This window comes from Hyaloscypha bicolor (assembly GCF_002865645.1).
Source record: "Hyaloscypha bicolor E unplaced genomic scaffold K444scaffold_50, whole genome shotgun sequence".
Lineage (NCBI taxonomy): Eukaryota > Fungi > Ascomycota > Leotiomycetes > Helotiales > Hyaloscyphaceae > Hyaloscypha > Hyaloscypha bicolor.
Genome location: NW_020194552.1, coordinates 965,146 through 987,223, shown reverse-complemented (window position 1 = coordinate 987,223; position 22,078 = coordinate 965,146). Strand labels below are relative to the sequence as shown.

The 22,078-nt window shown below is 45.7% G+C and overlaps 8 protein-coding genes across 8 annotated transcripts; 6 read left to right on the top strand and 2 right to left on the bottom strand.

Annotated features, from left to right (window-relative positions):
* The first annotated feature begins 801 nt into the window (after positions 1–801).
* Positions 802–3,782, top strand: K444DRAFT_324986 (uncharacterized protein). Its single transcript, XM_024871909.1, has 2 exons — positions 802–1,787; positions 1,861–3,782. Exons 1-2 carry the CDS (start codon positions 1,046–1,048, stop codon positions 3,456–3,458), a joined length of 2,340 nt encoding a protein of 779 aa, XP_024740556.1. The 5' UTR covers positions 802–1,045; the 3' UTR covers positions 3,459–3,782.
* A 1,015-nt stretch (positions 3,783–4,797) lies between these two features.
* K444DRAFT_609843 (uncharacterized protein) lies at positions 4,798–5,376 on the top strand. The gene is made up of 2 exons (XM_024879646.1): positions 4,798–5,010; positions 5,061–5,376. Exons 1-2 carry the CDS (start codon positions 4,948–4,950, stop codon positions 5,247–5,249), a joined length of 252 nt encoding a protein of 83 aa, XP_024740555.1. The 5' UTR covers positions 4,798–4,947; the 3' UTR covers positions 5,250–5,376.
* A 1,751-nt stretch (positions 5,377–7,127) lies between these two features.
* Positions 7,128–7,286, bottom strand: K444DRAFT_491444 (uncharacterized protein; the record flags this gene model as incomplete). The annotated part of the gene is made up of 1 exon (XM_024873209.1): positions 7,128–7,286. A coding segment is annotated over one exon (159 nt), but the record flags the coding sequence as incomplete, so codon positions are not given.
* Positions 7,287–8,461: 1,175 nt separating this feature from the next.
* Positions 8,462–9,027, top strand: K444DRAFT_609841 (uncharacterized protein; the record flags this gene model as incomplete). Its single annotated transcript, XM_024879645.1, has 2 exons — positions 8,462–8,845; positions 8,945–9,027. A coding segment is annotated over one exon (155 nt), but the record flags the coding sequence as incomplete, so codon positions are not given.
* Positions 9,028–11,566: 2,539 nt separating this feature from the next.
* On the top strand, positions 11,567–12,144 carry K444DRAFT_626718 (uncharacterized protein; the record flags this gene model as incomplete). The annotated part of the gene is made up of 2 exons (XM_024882695.1): positions 11,567–11,699; positions 11,771–12,144. 2 exons carry the CDS (start codon positions 11,567–11,569, stop codon positions 12,142–12,144), a joined length of 507 nt encoding a protein of 168 aa, XP_024740552.1.
* A 711-nt stretch (positions 12,145–12,855) lies between these two features.
* Positions 12,856–14,833, bottom strand: K444DRAFT_556417 (uncharacterized protein). The gene is made up of 3 exons (XM_024876742.1): positions 14,284–14,833; positions 13,182–14,217; positions 12,856–13,110 (listed from the first exon to the last, which is right to left on the bottom strand). The coding sequence occupies exons 1-3, from the start codon at positions 14,743–14,745 to the stop codon at positions 12,989–12,991; spliced, it is 1,620 nt and encodes a 539-aa protein (XP_024740551.1). The 5' UTR covers positions 14,746–14,833; the 3' UTR covers positions 12,856–12,988.
* A 2,559-nt stretch (positions 14,834–17,392) lies between these two features.
* On the top strand, positions 17,393–18,792 carry K444DRAFT_626716 (uncharacterized protein; the record flags this gene model as incomplete). The annotated part of the gene is made up of 2 exons (XM_024882694.1): positions 17,393–17,831; positions 17,879–18,792. 2 exons carry the CDS (start codon positions 17,393–17,395, stop codon positions 18,790–18,792), a joined length of 1,353 nt encoding a protein of 450 aa, XP_024740550.1.
* Positions 18,328–19,549, top strand: K444DRAFT_324883 (uncharacterized protein). Its single transcript, XM_024871908.1, has one exon. The coding sequence runs from the start codon at positions 18,811–18,813 to the stop codon at positions 19,513–19,515; it is 705 nt and encodes a 234-aa protein (XP_024740549.1). The 5' UTR covers positions 18,328–18,810; the 3' UTR covers positions 19,516–19,549.
* The last annotated feature ends 2,529 nt before the right edge of the window (positions 19,550–22,078 follow it).

Genomic DNA, 22,078 nt, shown 5'->3' with positions numbered 1-22,078 from the left:
TAAAGCCTGGCTCTAGGCTTAAAAAGTAAAATAAAATAGCTCTTATTCTAATAATACTAAAATAAGAAAAGAAGTATATATAAATATTAAATAAATATACGAATTGGCCTAGTCTAATATAGCCTTATATTTTATATATAGAGAGTATATAATAGCTATAAAGTATATAATTATAATAATATCTTAAATTTCTTATATATTTTTATATTTATTTCTTTAATAATATAATATAATTATATATATTTATTAAATAATTAATAATAATTAGAAGTAATAAGAAGTAATATATATATAAGCTAGTTAAATAACTAAATTAAAACAAAAAAATTATAATAACTAAAGCCGATTTCGAACTTTATTATTATATTTTATTTTAATAATATATATAATTTATTAAAAAAAACTAATTAAGAAAGCTTTATAAGTAATAGTTATAAAAGGCATAAAATTATAAAGAATATATTTTTATTCTTATTATTTAAGTACTCTAAAATAGCTTTTTATAAAAGTATAACTTAAAAGTTTTTATATAATAATTGAATTAATAAAGGTTTATAAAAAATTTAAATTCTTATAACTTTTTTAAAACGAAATATAAAAAAGCTTAGTAAACTCGATTCTTATTTCATATACGTATGCTATTATTCTATCTTATTCATCTATTTTTTATACCATTTTGTAGTTGCGTTGTAAGGGTTTGAAAATCAGACCCCTGCTAGCGCTATGTGAATACTTATGGGCTGTGCCTTCGTAGAGGCGGTGGCGGAGCCTTCCTTCGCCATCCTGATTAAGCCCTCAAAACAGGACCATTCACAATGAAACACATTTGTGCTTGGAATTATTTCCTGCCTTCCGTCGCGCTTTGTTTACTGATGCATATCGCAGTGGAAAGTAGGGTGCTACCTTTAGCACAGCCTCACACTGAGATCTCGACCTGATCATTTCGCTTGCCCAACAAACCTTCTGGCCTCGCCACTTTCCCTTACATCTTCACCCTCGGTGCCATGCGTTGATATCCCAACAACTGTCCAAGACTTTGCAACAGATGAGGCCGAGTGCAGAAATTTTCGGGACAGCATCACAACCATACATCACGCGTTATTACCCACTAAATTCCGCAGCGGGTTTTATGGCAGTTCAGAAGAAGTTTTCAATGGAGGGTGATAGTACAGCAGTCCAGAACAGCGCGATATCGAGGGAGAGTGATGGAAAAATACCATATCTCTATGAATCATTACCTCTTCCACCAAACTCGAAGTGTATCCGCGTACTAGATGTTGAGGCTGCACCAGCAACAGAAGGGGTTTGGCCAATTATTGGCAATCTTCGTATTGTGGATCTGGAAGAGCAGACCTCATTCTCCGCCCTATCGTACGTGTGGGGAGAAAACCCAAAGTTTCAAACAATCAGTTGCGGAGCTTCGGTTCTTAACTTAACTGAGAATGGTCATACTGCATTACAACACTTGCGCGGGAAACTCGGGAAGTTTACGATCTGGATTGATGCTATCTGCATCAACCAGAAGGATGAACTTGAGAAAGTACAGCAGATACCGTTGATGGGAGACATCTTCTCTCGCGCCGAAAACGCGTACATGTGGCTCGGCGAAGGCAGCGAGAAATCCGATAGGGCTATGGACTTTCTAGCTAGGACTGGTTTGTTGGAATACTTTCCTATCAAAGCCGCAGCGGAAGGTAGTGCATCGAAACCGAGAAAGTGGGCCCCCCTCTGGTCTTTATATAATCCTTGCTTCCGAGATGGTTCTGGAGAGCTTTTGCCAAGTACTAGTAAGCGGTCTAATCTCATACTATGATATCAGTTTGGGCTGGCTAAACTGTGGCTAAAAGTTCAAATTGATAGAATCAGAACCCAAATTCCTGCTTCGCCGACGTAAGGAAGCACACCGAAAGGTGCGCACCAGTTTTGAAGATTTAAGAAACCTTTTCGATCGAGACTGGATTCGACGCATATGGACGTACCAGGAGCTAATACTGGCCTCCAACCCTATTATAGTTTGTGGCCATCACCACCTCCAGTGGGTTCAGCTAGTTTGCAGCATCATATTTCTGGAACAATTCGCACCTCTTACAAACTATGACAAAGAGTTTGAAGATATCCTAGATGTCTGGAAAACACTTGCGTACAGCAAGGCTCGCTTCACTTCCGAGAGCACAAGCTGGAATACCGGAGACTGGAAGCTTCCTCAATTGGAAAATTACAGGTCTTTTGCTCGCTCCATTGCATTGAAACACGTCAATACTCGGAAGCATTTACGGGAGTTACACGAAATTGTGTCTCTGTTCTGCGGCCCCTTGGTGCCAGTGTTGCTTTACAAACTCCCCCCCGACTTACGTTTGCCTCCGCAAGCTTCAGTTCCAGAAGAATTGGTTGATGTCATTCTTGACCGAAAGGCTACCAACGACAAAGATAAGGCATTCGGCCTTCACAATGTCTTGCAATACCGTATGAAATGTATCATTCCTCGTCCAGATTACAACCTATCGACAGGACAAATCTATAAGGATCTAACTGTATATCTTATCAAAGCGACCGGCTTGCTACATTTACTAGTTCCAGCAGCCATCAACAGCTACCCTGGCCAACCGTCATGGGTACCGAATTGGTCCCTAAGCCAACCCAAAGCATGGCGAGACTCCCAGCTTGATTCTCAGTCGCGAAGTGACAGTGTGTGGAGATGGGATGCTGAGAATAGCAACAAACTCATTGTCCAGGCACGTCAACTCGGCATTGTGCGCTCTTGCTACAAGTTCCAGAGTACAAAAGAGTTCTATACTACGAGTGAAAGCACCATTCACCTCAGAAACGTCGAGGCTCTGGTTGACTTCATTGGCACATTCAATTCGTCACGGTCGGTCCATACCTTTCTTCAGCAAGCACTCTGGAACACCGGAGATTTTCGTATTCAAGGAGATTGCCTTAGGGAGTGGGCCAGATTCATCTATAAACGGCGCAGACATACTCCATCGTACATCCTTCGTTATCTCCGATTCCGCTCGGAACGCTTGAATCTGCGTATATTCCTGCCACGGCGTCCATCTTGGCCGCCCGCAGTCTTTCCCCTTGTTTTCTTTAGGTGGAAAACATTCAATTTTATACACACTCATATCTGGTTGTGTAATTATTTAGCTAAAAACAGACTGAGTCTGGTGCGAGTCGAAACAGGGGAGTCGTATTACTACGTAGGAGTATGTACCAATAATGTCGAGGCCGGCGATAAACTGTTACACGTTTCTGGGGGCTGCTCTCTGTTTCTGGTCCGCGGAGATGCTAATTCGGCGAGGCTGGTTAGCCCAGCGATCATTCTAAGCCAGAGATTTCAAGCGGGTACTAATATTTCGAACACTGGTCTTTGGGATAGGGCGGTTCCTACTCAGTCGTCGCAGCGGGGTTGCGAAACGATTATGGATTTGATTCCGGAGGATTACATACTAAATTGAGAGCCCAACCGGAGGCTTCGATCATGAATTTCCTCCAAGCTTTGTCTGAACCATGTCTTGAGTCTAGGTCTGAATGCAAAACTAAGCAGGGAGTAGGATTTCTACAAGACTACTTGCAATTCAAAATTTCAAAATTTCATCGCGAATTGTCTGCTATGCATTGGTAGCTATTACCCCGGTCTGCATCTTGCCAGAGTTACTGTTGCATTAAATGCGGTTGTATTGTAATATATTCAGATATGGAAGGAAGAGAGGTGTGGTACGGATGGCCAGAGCTAAATATAGGGTGTGTGGTCACGTGAGCCATACACACATGACTAGGTAGCCTGCAGTTGCTATGCAAGAGTTACTTGTAATAGACGATTGCAGATTGTTAAACTAGATAAGTCTATACTTTCCAATCCGATAAAAAGTCGTAACGAACTATACTAATGCAGTATATTAAAAAATAATCAAATCTAATTAATTAGTATTAATTAGTATTAATTATAATTAAGTATAATGTGGGAGGGAAACTGCGACAAGGCAAAAACCCACATAAAGTACACCTGTGACGGCGGGATCGAGGCAATGGCCAGGGCTCAAAGATCCAGGAAAATCCCATGATTGAGAATACTAAGCTAAAGAGAAGAAGGAGAGAGAGAGAAGGAAAGGGAATAAAAGAAGGGAAGTACTGTGACGGCAGGAACAAAGCAATAGAACGATGCGCAAAGATCTATGATTCCAATGTCCTACAGAATCTAAAGCTAAGGAGAGAAGGAGAGAAGTGAGGTGTGGCAGTGGATAAGTAGGTATGGCCAAGACCACTGAAACGCCGAGCTTTGGAAGCGAGCTTGGTTTGAACCATAGCTTGGAACCTTAGCTGAAACCAACCCCTTTGGCTGAAACCAACCATGTGACACCAGCCGTCACAAGTAGAATCCACTACTCTACTCTACTCTACTCTTTTCCCACAATGGTCTTCTCTAAATTTAGAAGACTGCTATTATAATATTCTGGAGCAGAGCATTCTTGAATTTCTAATCATATTCGTTAATACTTTCGTACCTCTACCATAGTTTCCCCTTCCTACAGACAGGAGCTTCCTCCGCGCAAAAGCAGCCCTCTGGATCACTGTGACGGCGCTGGCTAGGGTCATAAGGGGGTGGCTGTCACATGACTGGTTTACCTGGCTAGCCAGCGTTTCAGTGGTTTTAGCTAGTATCTCCCTCCTTCTAACCCCTCTCCTTCCCTCTCCTTCCCCCTCTCTCTCCTTCCCCCTCTCTCTCCTTCCCCCTCTCTCTCCTTCCCCCCCTCTCTCCTTCTTCTCTTTAGCTTAGTATTCTCAGTACATGGAATCCTCGGATCTTTGAGCCTTGCCCATTGCCTTGACCCCGCCGTCACAATCACAGTGAGAGAACTCGTGCAGAAGAGATTCTCAGAAGTGGAAGCACATTTTGCTCTACATCGGAGTGGAGAAGAATATCAAAGCAGGTATCTTGTCACTTATATGATTGAAGCAAATCTGACTTCACCGGAGGAGGCTCTCAGCCACGAGCAGATTATCGAAGATGTGGGTTCACTAACTCAAAGTGGCTTTTTGTACCAAGCTAATGGCGATAGATCCTTCAATTTATCATCTCTGGACATGAAACATCGACAGGACCGTTGACGTGGACAAGATATGCACTTGCAATGAATCCATCGATGCTGGGTCGGTTCCTGGAGGACATCCTCAGCGCCACGAAGAATGGTGTCACGGCCTGGACAAGCTGTGGGGGTGGAAATGGGTGTATATTGGTATGTTTGTAAATGAATGATGGTGCCCTAAGGGCGGTGAAGAAGCTATATGTGCGCCGCCTGTGCGCAGCACGTGACAAATGGCAAAGGGGAAATAGATTATACCACGATCGACAGTATGTAATCTTACATTCTCAACGATGTTCTGCAAGAATCAATACTTCTCTATTCGCTGGATCTGACATTGCCTCGAGAGGCGGTGTAAGATCTGGTGATTGGCGCTGTGCACATACCCAAGGGTACTACACTGACGATGGTTCCTGCCATGGTGTAGAGGAATCCGTCGATATTGGGCGAGGATGTTGATGAGTTTGATACAGATCGATAGTACAGCTTAAGCGCAGATGCTGCTAGTCCATAGGCAATTACCGCTTCCAGTGGTGGGCCAAGGGGTTGTGTTGGCAGATTGTTCGCGTATCTGGAGATGAAGGCCATTTTAGCGGAATTGCTCATCAAATTTGTCTTTGAGACGGTGGATAGAAGCCCGAAGATGCTTAATCCCGCTCTAACGCTGAAGCCAGTTTGGGTGGAGGAGGGTTTAAAAGTTAAAGTTTGGAGAGCGTTTTAAAATAACCGTCTAACATCTCCTTTATAGACAATAAATGAGTTTTTGAGCAATTGCTCTCGACTTTCGGTCCTAACCTTACAAAACTTGGATATCAAATTCTCCATATCTTCAAGGAGAAGATGTCAATTGTCCATTATTTGTACTCTGCATAAATTCCTTCATCTTTCCTCCAGAAAGTCTGCTCGGCTTTTACATCTCACCACAGGTGTGCCGGTTAGCGACCGGATACAATCCCCTTTCTTTTGTCATCAATGCCCAAGGGACCTATCTGTGTCGGAAATCCATATGTCCATACAAGGAAACACTTGCCCTTGCCCTTTACCAAGAGCAGGGCGTACTTTGACAGTCACGTCCCTCCGGAGATAGCTTATTCCCTGTGGCGCGGGAATATTGCAGATGAGTTTATGTAAATATAGTTGAGACCTTTCAATGGCATCTGAACCTGGAAATACCACGGCGGCGTCGGAGTCGTATGTTCCAAAATGTGTTTCAAAGGTGAAGACAAACTTTCCTTCCAGTCGCGCCGAGCACTTGATCATAACCCAGAATCGATCTCCAGGGAGCCACGAAAGTTTTTCCCTCTGCCCTACCAGAACCCAGCTAGTAAACATACCGTGTGGTTGAGGTGATTCCGTATCGCAGGAGACATTCGGTGATGACGATGGCTCATCGGCCATCGTTTCACTAGGCACTAGACCCTTCGATTGGCCCACGCTTTCTGAAACCGGTCCGAGTCTAACGCCTCCATTCTTCGCAGTATTGCCAAGTGGTCGTTTGTCTCTTGCTTCGGCAGTGAGCGGCGCATTGATGGACGACATCCATGAACCCATAGGAATAGGAGCAGGAGCTTTTGGGACTCTCTCTCCTGCGTCGTTGGCGTTTCTTCCGGGAACTCGATTGTCAATTCGACTTGGCCAAAGCCGTTGTTCCTCTCCTACATCAGAAGGCACAGGGAGCAAAGGATCCCCTGATTTGCCCCTATATATTTTCATGACGTGATGCACGATCCACTCCGTAGCACATCTCTTCCCAGCTTGCGCACTGAGATGTTTCGTGAACTGCTCAGGCCCATCAAATTCTTTTTGGCATGAATTGCTCGCCTGAGAGCAGCGGAACTTTTGTCCATCCCGCGCTTCGTCAGCCATCTGAAACAACGAATGTCCTTCGCTAGTCAGAAGAGGCTCGAGACATCTCCGACCCTTCTCGGTACGAAGATGTGAGATGAGGCCATCTTCTCTGGCAAATCGTTGATGGCAACCCCACTCCCATACTACCCCCGCCGGGGTCTGAATAGATATACCACATTCAATCTTCTTTTGTGCATGTTGAAGTGCTTCGTGTCGGTTGCGGTCCTTCAAACGCACGAAACGTGTTGGACAAAGTTGACAAGCCCAACGTCTTTCGTTGTTGTGAGATCTTCGGTGCTCTTGGAGAGTAGTGGATCGTGTAAAGCTCTTATCGCATATGTCGCATTTGAATCTGAATTTCGAGGGATCTTTGTGTTTATGTTTCGACCCTGTTGAGAGTCCTTCGCCTGTCTCTCCCTCGGTTTGGGCCAATTGGCTCCTGGCTGGCGAGTCACTTGCTCTTGTAGGCTGCGATGCAAGAAGGTTGGATGAAACTAAGGTTAATTGTCCCGGTATACTTCTGGTCCAGGATTGTATCTCGTTCCTGGGTGATTCCACGATTTGTCCCTTGCCAAGAGAACCCTTCTGTGGCGCGTCGCGAGAAGAGTCGTTCGCTTTTGTCGATTTCAGTTCAGCCTCCAGATTCGCAATACGTCCTTGGTGGTGGAGAACCATTTCTTCCCTCTCTTTCTCCAGCGCTTCAACAAGATGAAGAAACGTAATTACCTCGCTCTGCGATAAGTCGCACGAGGCTATTACTTTCGTTATTGCTTGTTCCACTTCGACACATCGGGACTCGTTCCCCAAATGAGTAGGATTAAACAAGGCTTTGACATATGGGAAGGCTGAGGGCTCCAAAGTCCAGAGTAATTGACTAACCAGGTTCCACGAAGGGGGCAGGTTAACTCTACGGCCTCGTCAGGAAACTAAGTTACTTCACTCTCGTCAAGTGCAGAGGTGCTTCTTACTGATGATCCATGTCTCAATTAATTTCTCTTGACCGATGGTGCTGTTTGCTGAAAACTGAGGCGGCTGTGTAAGTACTGATTGCGACAAAGCTGATCAAATGAATCTTGCAATCATATCATGGCAATTAAGATCAGAGTCTCGAACTTCAAGCCATTCGCTTTGATCTAAAGACGAATTTGGAGGGGAAGGCGCGAATTGTAGACAAGCAGTGTTTGCTGGAAATGGTTGAAGCTCATGAGGATCTTAAGGCAGGGCCTTGAGGCAGGGCCAAGATGACACACCGCTGAACGATTTTCTCGGGCGTAGCCAGGTCCTGATCGTGGCTGAGGGTTGGTTGCGCATGCCACAAAGTCCAATCATTGAGCTTGTCAACGCATCGCCCAGATTTGCGAACCCAAAGAACTTCTGGGCGATGCTCGGTTTGGGCCGCAGACAAGGGAACATCGCCTAGAAGATCTTCACAGCTGATCAGAGCGGGTACTCGATTTCCCGCTTAAATGCACGCCCCACCCAAATGCACGCCTCCCAAAAAAATCACCCCCTCTCTTTAAACACCCACAAAATGGTCAACGAAGAAGATATGCGGAAGGCTCTGGCCGAAATCGAAAGCTCTGAAGCTCCTGATTACGCTGTAATAGCCAGAAAGTATGGATTAACGCGATCTACGCTCTCTCGGCGTGCCAGAGGGCTAACCACCTCGCGAGCGGAATTCTAGTCCCAGCTCCGCTAATACCTTACTAATGCCCAAGAACGTATTCTAATTAATTAAATCAATCGTCTTACCGAGCGTGCGATTCCTCTAACTAGTCAAATAGTCAAGAACTTTGCAGAGGAAATAATTAGATATGCTATAGGGAAGAACTAGGTCTCTTAATTTTGCCGGTAATACCAAAGCAAGCTAAAAAGCTTATATTTACGTAATATCGAGAATTAATATATTAAGAGCGAATATAGCCCTACTTATAAACTATTCTTTGACTTGATTAAGTACCCTTTTATATTCTTTTTTTATATTTTACGAGAATTACTTACTAATATATATTTTACTCTAGTTATTTTAGATAATCGAATATAATAATATTACTACTAATAATATATATAATTGGGACAAAAAGGGCTTCTTAATTGGGATAATATAGGTAATAAAGAGAATTATATCTAAGGAAATATATAAATCAAGAAAAGTTATATAAGCTACTTATAATAGAAATCGAGAATTTATTACTTATTTAGTATATATCTCTATAATTAGTAAAAGGGTTCCTATAATTTTATTATATACTAGCGAATTATTTAACTTATGAAATACCTGAATATAAGATTTATAAGAGTAAGATAACTTCTTTTTTAATATATTAAGTAATAGATAGAGTAGTAATATATAAGGGCTTTAATAGCTTACTAAAGTCTTTAAACTAGCTATATAATTCTTTTCTTTTTATATAAAGTATCTTTTAATTATTAATAGCTATTTAAGCTATATTAATATAGTATTTATTAATAAATACTAGAATCTTTATATTATTCTTCTTATTTTACTTCCTTATTTAATATATTAACTTTAATCTCTTAATATAATTCTTTTTAGCTTTTTATTACTTATATACTCGAAAAAACTAAATAAATAATAAGCCTAGAACCTTAGCTATATATTAATAAAGAAGAAATAATTTCTGAAGCTATTTCGTCCTGCTTGAAATACTGCTTTTATAATAGAAAATATCCAGAAGGCATTTGCAAAGCCTGGTATTTAGCTATATAATTCTGTACTTATTCTCAAGGTTATTACCTGTCTAATTACTTTTCTAGTAGCTATTTAACCTGCTTTTTTATTAATTTAATAATTAAAGACTCTATAATCTGCAAAATTAATTCGATACTTCTAAGCCAATTTTCGCAAAAATCCGTCTTAAGCGAAACTTGAAAAGCTTTTTAGAGCTAATAAAGAGCTTACTATATAAGCTATACTCGATAGATATATAAAGGAAGGGTTAATTAAGGTATTAAAGGATAAAAAAAAGAGCAAGTCTTATAGGAAGCGGCTAAATGTCTTGGGAGAGAAGTATATAAAGCCTATACTTTTCTTAGTAGAGAACGTTCGACGAGTATAGGAGCTTTTTACTGAAAAAGAAGCTTTTGTAAAGTCAGAATGAGAACGAATTAATGCTAAAAAGGCTACTCAAGCTCTTAAAAAGTAAAAGGAGAATACTAAGAAGGCAGCGAATGCTTTACAGGCGGCTATAAGGGCGGGAAATATCGACGAAGTGAGAATTGAGGAGAAGGCTTAATTACAAGCTTAAAAAAAGAAGAAAGTAGGGGAAAAGAAGATTTCAAAGGCTCTTCTAGTGAGAACTAAGACTCCTGCGAAACCTAGAAAGGTACTAGCTATTAAAAAGAAGGTTATTTCCTTTGTTAGTAGTAATATTAATGAGGGGGGGCCAGAAATACTAGTAAAACAGAGCTCCCGGGGGCGTATGATAAAACCACGTGTAATTTTTGAGAAGGGATCTAATTAATTTGGGATATTATTTATTAGCTATTAATCTATCTCCATTTTTGATTTCAAGCTGATTAGTCTTGTGGTTAATTGATAATTTAATTTAGAAGTAGGAGAAAGTGAGGAAAGAATTTGGTGTGGTGTGCGTGCATTTATGCGGGGCGTGCATTTAAGCGGGATATCGAGTAGCGCATGCAAGATGCTCCCTCTCCCGACCCTGGCGCGAGTTGATATTTGAGTGATATTGCCTTTTCATGCTAGCTTCTCGTCTGGCATTACAAGGGTGCCTCAAGCACTACTTCACCCCTCTAATAAAGGTATGCATACTTCATATTCAATCGTAGAGGGCAGAAGTGGAGCAAGAATATGTGCCGTCACTCAGCTATTCTTGGAGAGCTCGATTGGTCTCATCCGATAAGAGAGCCTCCCTGGCGAGTGCCAGGTTTTCTGTTGTGGCTGTGCCCTCGACAGCTCGCTCTTTTTTTGGCTGACAAAACCTCAGCGGCTCTGAACTCCATTGCCTCGCATCTGGGTGCGCTATACCGCATCGAGCAAGGCCAGCCAGGTTGGCTTGATCGGCACGGACGCACGGCACGACGAGTCTTTTAATCCCGAGTCCCGACAGCAAACGGCAAGCAGGGCCTGGCTTCTCGCCGTCCAGCAGAATTCTACAGAAGTCCCCCATACGGCGTCCTGTCTCTCGTGCTGTCAGCTGGTTGGGCACCGGGTCAAGGTCTTCAAGGCGACGCTCGTCGCTCCGGCCCACACCTCATACTCAGTTGCAGGTTCACGGCGACACGGCGAGCCTGCATGGCCAACAGCATCGCCCAGATTTCTCCTGCCCGTCTCCTGGTGATAAGGATCTGGTCCGTGGCGGTCCAAAACTCGGCGACGCTATTCGCTCAGCGTCGAGTGAGTACAGCCTCCAGGCAAGTCGCCAAGCGAACGCTGCCAGAGCGAACGCCGCCAGAATGAACGTCGCCAGAATGAACGTCGCCATGATTGATCCCACGCGAGTTATAAGAGACCCGTTGATCTCTGTGAACCGGTCTTTCCTTTCTTTGATTTCTTGTTACCCATATTCTCCTCTCATATCAACCTGCACCAGTCTATTGCTTCTTGCTTCGATTGTCCCTTCTCTACATTGATCTACTCATTCGGCCACATCATGCCAACCCCTGACCAACCTAGCAACTGGACTCCCGAGTCCATATCCTCTATCGTGTACCGAGCCGTCATGATCATTGTGAGCATTGCCTTCATCTGGAGGAAGTATCGTCGACCCGCAAGACCAATCGATGGTACGTCGCACCCCTCACCCCCCCTCATCTTTTCCCGATGACCTCTCTTCAAAACATTGACTCCCCAACAGAAGAACAACTCATCGGCGTGATCCTCCCTGGATACAACACTTCCATCCGACGTACACGCTCCACGAACGACCCCTCACAACGAACTCATCCCACTCAAACGCGGCATCCCCCTACCATCCGCGATGTCATCTCAGCACACATCGAAGACATAATACAATCTGTTCTCGGTATCGACGATGACAAAACCGACATCGACATGCTACAGACTTCCACTGCGTCTCCGATAACTCTAGCTGCGGGGTCGTCACTTGACGACGTCGGACTCCCTGTTGATATTGAGCTTGGAGATATGGGGTTGAGACATCGGTCCGCGGATAGTATGGCGGAGAAGAAGAAGGGTTCGCGGCAAGGGTTGTTGACGGAAACGGCCTAAAGCTCGACGGATATGACGCGTGATTAAAAGCGAGGTGGGCTGGTATGGCAAAATGTTGACGTGACAGGAGAGATCTCCTGTCACATGACTTAGAGAAATATTTGACCGACCGCCGGAGGCGTAAGGGGGCGGGGTTAGGAGGCCTCCCACTAATGTAACGATAGGGTGAGAGTTGCAGCAGTAGTAAAGAGCTTGCATTGAGCTGAAGGCTGTCTGCTAGGCTAAAAGCACTAGCTACACGCTAAGTCACGTGCAGTGATGATGCGTGACTAGAATCACGTAACAACTGGGACTAAATACTCCTCTTACCTTTTTTACTTCTTTCTTTCCTTAGGGGAAGGGCTTTGGGAGGCCTTTCCCCAAGAATAAATACCCTCCTCTTCTAACTAAGTCATCTCCTAAAAGAATACTTTCTCCTGCGCAGCTTTACTACCCGGAAGGGGTCCGGGGCCGTGTCCCCCTCAAGATTATAATATACTCTCTTAAAGTGAGAAAATCTGGCGTTTAACTCTTTGCATTTGCACCTGCTCATGCGGCCCCTGGTTGGAAACTCTTCCTCCCATTCCCATCCCGTCCAGAAGACAAGCAGGATTTATATCACGTGATACATTTCTCGCCCGCGCGTATTTGGAATCTGAGCTTGATCAAACATTGGCAAAAGACTCACTTTTGGGGGGGGGGGAATGCGGCAATAGGAAATGATAGGACATGATCAACATGATATTCTCTTTCCAAGATGTCCGACTCTCCATATTTTGATATCTATTAAAAGAAGGGGTAGCCAAAATGTTCGAGGCACTCTATATTATCCATCATTAAAATGAAAAGGCTGGACGGGAGACGCTTATCTCCCAGTCTTCTTGCGTTCGTACCAGCGTGCTGGTGGGTATACGATAAGGGTGAAGACGCCGGAAAGATAGATACCGACATCGCCTCCGAAGCCGCCGAACTTGGCCGCAATGGGACCTGTTCTGTAATTAGTCGATGTTTTGGGGAATGGTGGGGCTAGAGGATTGGGGGAGATTGGAAAGGCTTACCAATATACCACGTCTGCGACATTCCCGTCACACCACCGGCCAGGTAACCCGTCAACAGCGCCATAACAGCTGCCAGTCCCCAAGGCAACTTGGATGGCACATCCCACACGATGAGATTATATCCCTCCTTTCTGCGGAACCACTGATCTTCAATCAGAAGAATGATCGTAAACGACACAGTCCAATAACCGAGCAAGGACACAAAGTTGCTAACAATAAGCGAGAGATGTTCTCGGCCGGCAATAGCCAGGATTGCAATAACGAGCGCGTTGATAAACGACCAGATGAATCTGGGAACAGCGTGGAAGTAGTGACCGAGAAGCTGCATGCTGAGGCCGGAGGAGTAGTTGATGGCAATATTGTTCCCGAGCACGGAGAAGACGAGGAGAACCAGGCAGAACTTCGAGAACGGGAGGGGGTGGAAGGATTCCCTGAGGAGACCGCCCAAGCCATGGAATTTGTACGCATCCGACAGGATTGGATTCACCGAGGAGCTAATTGCTGCGTTTCCGAGGCAGGCACCGATGACGGTCACGAAGATCGTGGGGATCGAGATTCCGGCCAGGGTCAGGAAGAAGATCTTCCAGGACTTGGTGTCGGCTGGGTAGTTACAATAATAATCGGAGGCAATAGAGCACCAGCCGGATGCATTCGAGAAGTTGATGGCGAGGAAGCTGAGGAAGGAACCAGCCAGACCTAATCCCGTGTCCAAGGCGGGAATGCTGGGGTCAACTGCAGGTGCAACTTGCCCAATCAGGACACATAAGATAATGAAGATCGCGATCCACGAGTATTTCTCGTATGTGTGGATGAGCGCAAAGCCGAAAATTGAGATCACGTAGCCGATCACCGCGATAATCACGCAACCAACTGCGATGGTCATTGTGTAGTCTGAGACCGCGGAGAGGATTTGACCAACGACGACAACATTCACGACTGCGAAACCGCCGCCGATTATAACGTTAAGGACCGAACAGAGCTTTGCGCCATAAAAACCGAAAGAGTAACGAGATGTTGCAATGGCACGCATTCCAAGCTGTTTCGTTGTTAGTCCTATCCCTCAATGACAATTGGGTATCAAAATTGGATATCATAAACCTACCTTGGGGCCAAGAGTTCCTGTATATGAAGTGCAGAGAGCGCCCAGAAGTGTACCAACAACAATAGCAGCAACAGATTGATTCAACGACAGGCCAAATTCAGGGCCAAGCACACCAATTGGGAGTGTCCCAACATGGCAGGTCAGGGACCACCAGAGGAAGAAGACGTTGAGAATGGAAGGGGGTTTCTTGTCCTCCTCGTGGATGCGATCAATGCCCTGGGTTTCGATGCCCATTTTCTCGTCAAGCCACTCCTCTCCTCTGCGCATGCTCCGCAGAAATCCCAACTTCTGCTGGAGCTCTCGTGCCCTGATCACCTCCTCGGAATCGGCATTCGCAGTGGTCTCGTATGCGGGGGCGGCCTCCCCTTTGACATCGTCACTTTGCGCCTCGACATCATGGGAGCGCTTGACATCGTGAGAGTGTCTCACATCGGCTTGGTCGCCATGAACGAAGTCAGACATTGCTGTGAAACCGAGATACAATTGAGAGAGAGAGTGAGAGAGAGAGAGAAAGAGAGAGAGAATTGGAGGAGAAAGGGACAGAAACAGCGGCACACTTCAGCTGGGGGGGATCTGCATCGGACCTGCCTCTCCCTTTGTACTGCACCCGTTGATTACCCTCCTTCTAGAAGGCAGGATGAACCACGGAGCTTCGACCTATCATGTTCTCCGCATGGAGGAGCGTTGCGGAAGCGCCCTGCCACCAGATAACGACGTCTGTGCCGGAGTGTAGGCACGGAAAGGCAGAAAAGGTTCACTGGTCGTAAATGGTAAATGATAAGAGCTCCTTGGCAGAGCTTGATAGGGAAGGTCTATGTCCATCTAGCGGCGGAAATTGTGGGATGCGGGCGGTGACCAGTTGCTGCCATAGGACGGCGATGCCGTGTGGCCACAGCCCAAACGTGGGACCCGAGGCGCGGCGTTCGCCACGAGAAGCGACGAATCGAGTTGCATCGCCGAGTGTCAGCTTGGCTTGCGTGGTGGTGTTGGCGAAAGCTTTATTTGACATCAACGATAAGCTCGCGGAGCTGACGAGATGCCGCAAGTCATACTCCGTACGGCTGAGCTCCATCTGCTGTCTTGGAAGAAGAGATTACAAAAAACCAATTGTAAATTCTGTCCTTGGAGTGTCTCGGGATTGATTTGATGTCGGACAGCGTCAATAGACAGGATTGACAGGTCGGACAAATGAAAAGTTGCATCCGAGAGGCTCGTACGTTTCAACCCCAGGAAATCATGATGCACTGCAGATCGCAGTTGAGGTAAGAACTGACTCGCGACGGTCACGTGGGAGATCATCCAAATGAAAAGCCTAAAGTGAGTACCGGTAACCCCCCTGAAACTCTAGACTACAGTCGGTCCGATAGAAAAATAACAGAAAAAAAGAAAGTTTACTATAATACTAAGTCGTATTAATCAGAGTTATTATGCGCCTTGTAATAAATAATTCCTTATTCTCTGATTTTTGATATCTTTTGTGACGGCTGGCATAACTGCATGATCTGCCGTGAATATCACGGAGAGGAAACACGCCTGAAACGGGCAAGTAAGCTAGAGGTTGGCAAAACACTACTAAAGGTCGAGGCATTCCCCTCTCCTTTACTCTCTAGCTGAGTCTTTTCAATACGTGAGATTCTCTGAACTTTGAGCCCCGACCATTGCATTAATCCCGCCGTCACATCTTTCATACTTTATCGCAGGAGTTATAAAGCACGTGATTATTTTTACATGAGCTCATGGAAATTTTCGCGCGTTGTTTAGTTAAAATTAAAAAATATGAATAGTTTATATATGTTGCAGTAAATACGGTTGTATATAATATAATTGAGGGCTGTAAAATGAGTAAGCTAATGGTCACGTGAGGCATACACGTGACAAAGTACTTTAGACTTCGATTACTAATTAATTAAAAATCCTTTTAAAATTCAAGATAATGTACTTTATTCGCTTAATTCTAGTCTATAATTGCTTACTTAGTATTAATTAATTCCACTTGTGGTCAAAAAGTTGTTATAGGCGTAAAACGCGGACCATCTTGTCGCTGCGGTGTCGGACGCACTGTAAACTGATTTTAGAGGCTGCATTTTAAACTAGCAAAAGCAAAACAAGGAGAAGTAGTCATCAGCTTTCCTCGCTAAGCTTGGGCCAATTCGGCCCCAGCTGGTTGCGGAAATGCCTGCGAGTAGGGTTTGAGGACTTGGCGAATGTGACACGTACTAGTAGAGAGGGCCCAGACCCTAGACCTTGATATCTCTGCCGCGTAGAACTGTCTACCGGAAGGACATATGGTAGAAGTAGTGTAAACGATCTTGGGAGAGAGAAGGAGGACCTTAGTTTATACCTTCCCCACGCGGCTGCAAATAGTGAGGTGAGATCCTTGACAAAAAAAAAGAATGACGCGTGATGAAGCATACAATACAATGCACTCTGTAGAAATCCGGTCTTGGCGCACCAACTCAATTTCAGCCACACCTTTTGGAGGGCAAATGTGGCACAGTATAAAGGCCAGCCTTTCGGGAAGGGAACGTGGACGAAGCAAAAGCAGGTGTGTCGTCTGGGGGTGGGTATGGAAATGGGGCAGAGTGGCTCACTTCGGAAAAACCTCCGAACGGAGTGGACCTTTCCCCTTTCGAAACATGCGACTTCAACGCATCTCCGTATGAGCATTCCATCGATTCTCCGAATGCATGCTATCTGCAAGTGCGGCGGTGATGGTCCAGCTAAAGTTTGGGGTAAGCAGTGGATTATGGCGCGCACGGCTATTGTAGCCCACTCGGAAACAATTCCAATATGGTAATCCAATTCTTGGTTTTTAGTAGACTATCAGTTGAATATGAAGTTTCAATAAGAAGGTGCTTATTCTCTTTCATCTCTCGAACAGCAACAAATACGACATGACAAAGTATGAAAGGTTGTGAGCGAACTGAAAAGACGTGAGGGAGGAAGCTGTTCTTGAAATGGTTAGCGTGAATTATCCTACGTCACGTGGAGAGATTCGTTGGCGCGTTATTCACCGCGTCACCTCAATCCTTCAACGTTATCCTCCCATCTCCATCGCACAAAAACACCACTTCGTGCTATCAAGCAGTGTCATTTAACCAAATCGAAGATGCTTTGCGACCTCCCGAACGAAGCCATTGCCATTATCGCCAGCTTCTGTCAACCTGCGGATCTTTGCGCACTGTCTCGGAGCTGCAAGCTACTCTACAGTCACGCGTCACCAGCTTTGTATCGACATATTGTCGTCAAGAATGGAACTGCGGAATATATAATGTGCGATCTCGGGCGTGTTATGTTCGAAACCGATGATGGGGAACGTCATCCGCTGGAAGAACCTCGCCTCAGGGAATTGTTGAGGCAGACTCGAAGCCTCGACATTTCCCTCCACTGGTATGAGCCTGACTTTTGGCAAACGAGGAGAATCATCGACGTAATCAACGATATGGTGAATCTACGCCATATGTCTCTTATCTACATTGAAGAGGAAGAGTACATGAACGGTCATGACCTGCCTCTCCCATCGGTGCTGGCGGAAACACTGACCACTTGTAGGTTATTAATCCCAGAATCTGGGATCCATTGCTGATCAGAATAGGCACTGTTGGGTTCAAAGACTGGGCCAACTGGTCTATTTGGAAGGCAACTTGCCTCTTCAAGCATCCATCTCTACGCCAACTCGAGCTCCACTGGGCTGCTTCCGCGGTGAATGACGCTGTCGTTGATGTGGGTTGTGGTTCGACGAGACTTGAGTCATTGGCCCTCATTGACTGCCTCATCACTCCCGACGATCTTTATCAAGTATTGCGTTACCCTCGCGCTTTACAGTACCTCACACTTGCAACCGACTTCAACGATAAAGACATGTATGACGATGAGCAAGTCAACTGCGCCGATTACTTTTCTGCCATTCGAAGGGCTTCTGGAAAGTCGCTACAGGGTCTCAGATTCGATGTGACCCATTGGGGAAACATAATCGTGCCAGCGCCTGGTATGCACGAGCTACGCGATGTGCTTTACCTGGAAGTAGCTCCGGATCACATTGAGGTTGACAAACGGGTCTTAAACTTCCAAAACCCGATACCAGACATCGACTGCCCACTGGAACAACTCCTCCCGCCGAACCTTGAAGTCCTCAAAATCACTCCCGCGGCCTCAGACCTTCCTACTCTGTGGAGTATTCTGGATCGAAAGTCGGAAATCGTTCCTCATCTCAGGAAGATCATCTTGACCCTTCACTATCGAAATAGGGTTATGAAAAAGGAACTCATTGCTGCTTTGCGAGAGCGTGACGATTACGAAAATGATCCCGAGCTCTTCGAGCCTGATGAGGAGGATCTCGAGAAAATATATCCTTGCGCAAGGAAGAGAGTGCTTCGGGCATTCAGAGGCTGTTGCGAGAAACAGGGGGTGGAATTGATGCTCCTACATGAGGACTCCAAGCGGAGGGAAGTATTTGAAGAAGGCGCAGGACCATCAGTGTGGGAGATAGACGATCAAGGCCGGCGATAGCGAAACAATCGAAAGCCAATGAAACCGACGTCCCACGACTGCAGCTGCAGCGCTGTCACTCCCCGCCATTGTTCCGAATGGCATACAGACATTGGACAGATGAACCGAGCTCTACGAGGGTCTGGACTCGCTTCTATCTCTAAAACAAGTCTCCGTCATATAATCCTTCCAGAAACCAATCAAATTCTTTGCTTGCTCAACAGGTTCTTCTCTCTTTTCTCAGTTCCGCATCCCCGGTCCATTCCTCATCTGCCACACAGCAAGGTAGAACTCCACCCGGAAGAGGAAAAGAGCATCGTGGCGAATTTTTGCAACTATCGCTCTTACGAATGGTGGGAAGAGATCCAAAACAGGGGTAGAGGAGTGAGGGATGAGGGCTACGCTCCGCCACATGACGCTATATCATTCCTCATTGTGCACATCAAACTTCATCCGGAAATGAACAGTCCGCAACTTCTTGGCTGTGAATCATTTGAGTATGGCGTATGCTGGAGGAGTCCAAGGCGCAAGAAAGTGGAACCTGCGCATCCCTCGCCACCAGAATTCTGTGCACCGCGTTCGGAATCTGGATGTCCGCATCCCATTCGACCCCCCTTGCCTGGTGGCGATTTGTGCAGGTGGGATTGCATAAGTTGGTTGGGAGGATGGAGAACTCTCGGCATTTATCTATTGTGTACGAATGTGAAGGTCCAACTTTACACGTGCCCTCCGATTAACAGATAACCATACGAGTTGTGAGTACAAATTCACTTGGTTCAATTCATTGACTGACAGAATTAGTCACTCTCAACCCTTATTGTGAGGAACGCTCCCCTCTAAATCAAACCTCTTGTCTGTCTGGGTGGGCAGAATTCCTTTGGGAAGTATTACGACGTAACGGTCCATTTACCGGGCTGGCAAATGCATCAACAACCTGGCAGAGCACCCTCTCATTGCACTACAGGATCTGTACCGGATGCTTCGATTCCCTTGGGATTTGCAGTACTTGATAATCGTCTCCGATATGGGATTCGTCGAAACCTGGAGAAACGATGAGGTCAACCACGGAGATCTCTTCAAAACGATCCGAAAGGCACGGGCGGGGGGAAATCTCAGGGGACTCAGGTTCGATATGAGGTACTGTGCCTGGATGATTATCCAAGAACCCGGGCTGCACCGTCTGCCTGGTATGTCGCATGTTGAGATAAGCTCAGATCAAAACATTCCACCACGGCATCCTGATGATTAGATACCACCTGATATTCAGTGCCCACCCGAATGCCTTCTCCCCTCGAACCTAGAAGTCCTGAAGATCTCACCACGGTCGAGTGATTACGAAGTTCTCTGGAAGATCGTGGACCGGAAGGCCCAGCTGGTAGCTCGAATGAGGAAGATATACTGCTTTTCGATACAGAAATCAAGCTATGGCCTATAGCTACCTGAAGGTGCTGCCCGAGACTCTTGGCAGCAAGCGAGGCACCGAAACCATGACTTTCCACTCAGCGAACGAAGGCACAAGGTCCCGGTATTTTAACAATTCTGCGAGCACAATGGAATAGAGTTAGTACTTCTTTACCAGGCCTTTGCGAGAAGGGAGATTTGAATGAAGGTGCAGGACCAGCTGTCGGGAGAGTGAAGACTAGGGGTTGAGCAAAGCACTTTCCTGGGCGTTGACCAGGTTTTCGAGATCCTTTTTTCTTGTTCGCAACTCAATATATAGCAGATTTTACTTTCGAGCAATTCCTATTCTGTATAAGCAAAGTTCTTCGAGTAAACCCATACTTTAAGCAAAGCACTCGAGCAATGGGTTCTCCTTCGGTCCGCATTCGGTCACCGCGTGTTTCATTATTAGGCAGCAATTCAGCAACCATCTTCGATGACCCAAGACTTCGCTTTCCACTAAAAGGCCATTGTTTGGCCAAGAAAACAATGCGTGGTCAACATCTTGATTATTATTTTTAGTGTTTCTTCCTTTGACCTTCTTGAGAATGTGTGGGATGCTCCATCTCCACCTGCTGCCAACGTTATTCGCACCTTTACAATCCCGGCCCCGTAGCGCCCAGCAACTTCCTCATCCCTAAATTCCTAATTATTCGCCCTTTGAATGTCTTCGCCTCTTTCGAAAGCCCCTATAACTGGGGCATGCTTCGCTTTCTGTGCATTTCCAATCTGTGCATTGTGGTTTGTCGTCCTCAGTTTTCTAGCAAGTACTCAACCCATTTGGTATTTTATTTCGAATGTGGCACTACTTTTTCCCCACCCAGGGCTCCTAAGACTAGAGGGACTTCAAAAACCAGACGTTTGCTGTGGGTTTTAACTTGATCACCAGCTATAGGTATGTATAATCCAATCCATTACTATCCAAGAATGCTGGGAATTCTGATGTGAACGACAACACAGAACGGCAGCGGTAATGTTCGGGAACGGGACGGTTATTGATATAGGAAGAGCGGAAGGCACGGATAGGTAATCTGACAACAATGTCCTGGCTCGATTGTCTCTTGGGGAGTCTGTACGCAAACCCTTTCATTCTTGTGTTCAGGCTTTTATGCTCACAAGCCCTTTTCTTAGGCCGCCATACTAGAACTGCACAGCTCAGACCAACGATCTGGGACGCCAATGGTTTCGCTATTTCCGCAGACTTCGGGGCCGTCCAGCATCATGTGACGTCGCCGCTCTGGCATCTGTCATCTCTGATCTCCAATCACAAACAAATACTTTCCTGCAAGCTTCAGGCCTGGGGGAACTGGAGATGGCATTTATAACAGCGCCCGATTTGCCGGGGCTGTATGTGGAGAACCTGGTTGATGCCGCCGAGTTCGCAAAGCTGCAGATGCTGTCGGTGCCGGGTTCTATCTTTATGGTTAATGTAGTACGGGACCGGGCGTACCTTGTGAGTGAACAACACTACGTTTGCAGGCAATAGGTTAGGGATAAGTCATCTCTACGAAGGTTACGGCACTGACTACCTCTCCTCAGATGACCACCATATCCATTATGAGAAAGAAGAATACGACGTTGGGGGTATTAGCAAGAGTGTTGACAAGCTGCCTTGGGGTGCCAACCTCTCTGTTTTTTCACAAACACTGCGTTAATGACGCACACTGGGTCTTCGAATCAGCTCTAGCTGCTGCTGCACTAATCGATGCATGCCCCTATGGCATTGCGAACCCAGTCTTAGTCTCTCGTCCGAATCGCTTCCACGCCTTCAAACCTCAGCCAACGACTCTATCTACTAGCACGAAGTTCGTCAAGCACCACGTACGGTCCTGAGTTCCTGATGCCGTGATGTAATCCGTCGTGTCAT